The sequence below is a fragment of the Gekko japonicus genome, unplaced genomic scaffold (assembly GCF_001447785.1).
Source record: "Gekko japonicus isolate JY-2015 unplaced genomic scaffold, Gekko_japonicus_V1.1 scaffold1756, whole genome shotgun sequence".
NCBI classification, from domain to species: Eukaryota; Metazoa; Chordata; class Lepidosauria; order Squamata; family Gekkonidae; genus Gekko; species Gekko japonicus.
The window spans coordinates 24,029-25,535 of NW_015165871.1; the positions used below are offsets into that span (position 1 = coordinate 24,029).

Genomic DNA, 1,507 nt, shown 5'->3' on the forward strand with positions numbered 1-1,507 from the left:
GGACCTGACGGGCTTCCCGGTGGCGCCCGGGCTGGGGAGACGGTGGGCGCTCCTGTCAGCGCCCCAGCCAGCGGACCCCTGGGAGGAGGAGGAGGAGGAGGCCTGGGCAGTCCGCGGGTTTCCTGGAAAACGCCGAGGGGAGGGGCAGCAACAGCAGAGGCAGCCAGCCAGAGGACAGTAAGCGGCAGCCTGTCACCACGAGCCCACGGCCCCTACTCTGCGACGGAGGGGGCCAGGAACCCTCGTCCTTCCTCACCACCGCGTCCAGGCGGCACAGGCCTGTGGGGCCTCTTGAGATCTGGCCCACAAGAGGAGGGGGCATTCTTTGGATGTGTGTGGCCTACCAGTGGCTTACATGACCTTTGCCCTTCCTGGCTGCTTAAATCTGCGGGGGGGGGGCTGTTGTCAAGGAGGTGATGGGAAAGACCCCGGAGAGCGGCTGCCAGTCTGAGTGGACAAGAACAAGCATGCTGGACGGGGTGGGGGGGGGATCCAATTCAGGACGAGGCCGCTCCCTGTGGGACCCACCTGGATCTGCTGATGTGGCTCAGTGGAACAGCCTCTGCTTGGCATGCAGAAGGCCCCAAACGCACCCTCTGGCTCCTCCAGGTGAAAGGACCAGGCAGCGGGTGATGTGAGAGATCTCCCCCCCACACACACACCCTGGAGGGAATGGTGCTTCCAGTCTGAGCAGACAAGACTGACCAATGATGGACGGGAGGGGGGAGGCTCTGGCTCAGGAGGAGGCCGTTCCATGGCATCCTCCTCTGACCACCACACCTCCTACCGCCAGCCAGTCCTTCAACTGTGGCACGCCATCCGTCCTCACCACAGCCCACTACTGCAGAAGTATTTGAGAGGGTGGAGGGATTCGGAACACGCGCTGTGAGCTCTGTGCAGACCCACTCGGGAGAGACTCTCCCAGCCGGTGCCCCAGCCCTCTTAACGTGTTCACTTTCTGGGAGAGGACTGTGGTGGAATTCTACCCAAGCAGCTGGGGCCTAAATGGACTCCCAGTGGCTTCCAACCCAAGCCGTTTCTCCCAGGGAAAGTGACGCAGAGGGGCAGGAGAAGGCTCGACAGGGGCCCAGGAGCACTTCAGAGACCCACCAGACTTGGAGGTTATCTGCTTTTGAGGCGCTCAAAGCTCCCTGTGGCCAGGCACAGGCAACGCACCCGGCGGAAGGACCCCAGCCTCTCAAGCACCGCTGATGCCGCCCTGGAAGTCTCACTGGTTTCTGAGGTGCTCCTGGACTCCTCTCTCGAGCCCTTCTGCCACTGTCCAACTGGGCTGCCAACCCGGGACCAGCCCCAGCCCCCGCGGGGTGTGTGTGTGTGTGAAGGGAGCTCCTCACCCAGCACCAATGTTCCCTCTAAGCTGTGGAGTCCTGTGAGCAAAGATTCTACTTTGTGAGCTACTGGCATTAAAGTTGTGAGCGAGCAATTTGGCTATTGCATAAATTAGTTTGCTCTGGAGCTATCTTTCCTGAGCTAAGACAAAAATCTG

The 1,507-nt window shown here is 61.3% G+C and overlaps 1 protein-coding gene across 1 annotated transcript in view; it reads right to left on the bottom strand.

Moving 5' to 3' along the window:
• Nucleotides 1–322, bottom strand: part of DQX1 (DEAQ-box RNA dependent ATPase 1) — a 7,966-nt gene extending 7,644 nt beyond the window's left edge. Inside the window, exons 1-2 of the mRNA XM_015411251.1 lie at nucleotides 217–322; nucleotides 10–122 (exon numbers count right to left, since the gene is read on the bottom strand). Coding sequence (XP_015266737.1) covers nucleotides 10–122; nucleotides 217–322 — 219 coding nt within the window. The remainder of the gene's footprint in view (nucleotides 1–9; nucleotides 123–216) is intronic.
• Nucleotides 323–1,507: the final 1,185 nt, after the last annotated feature.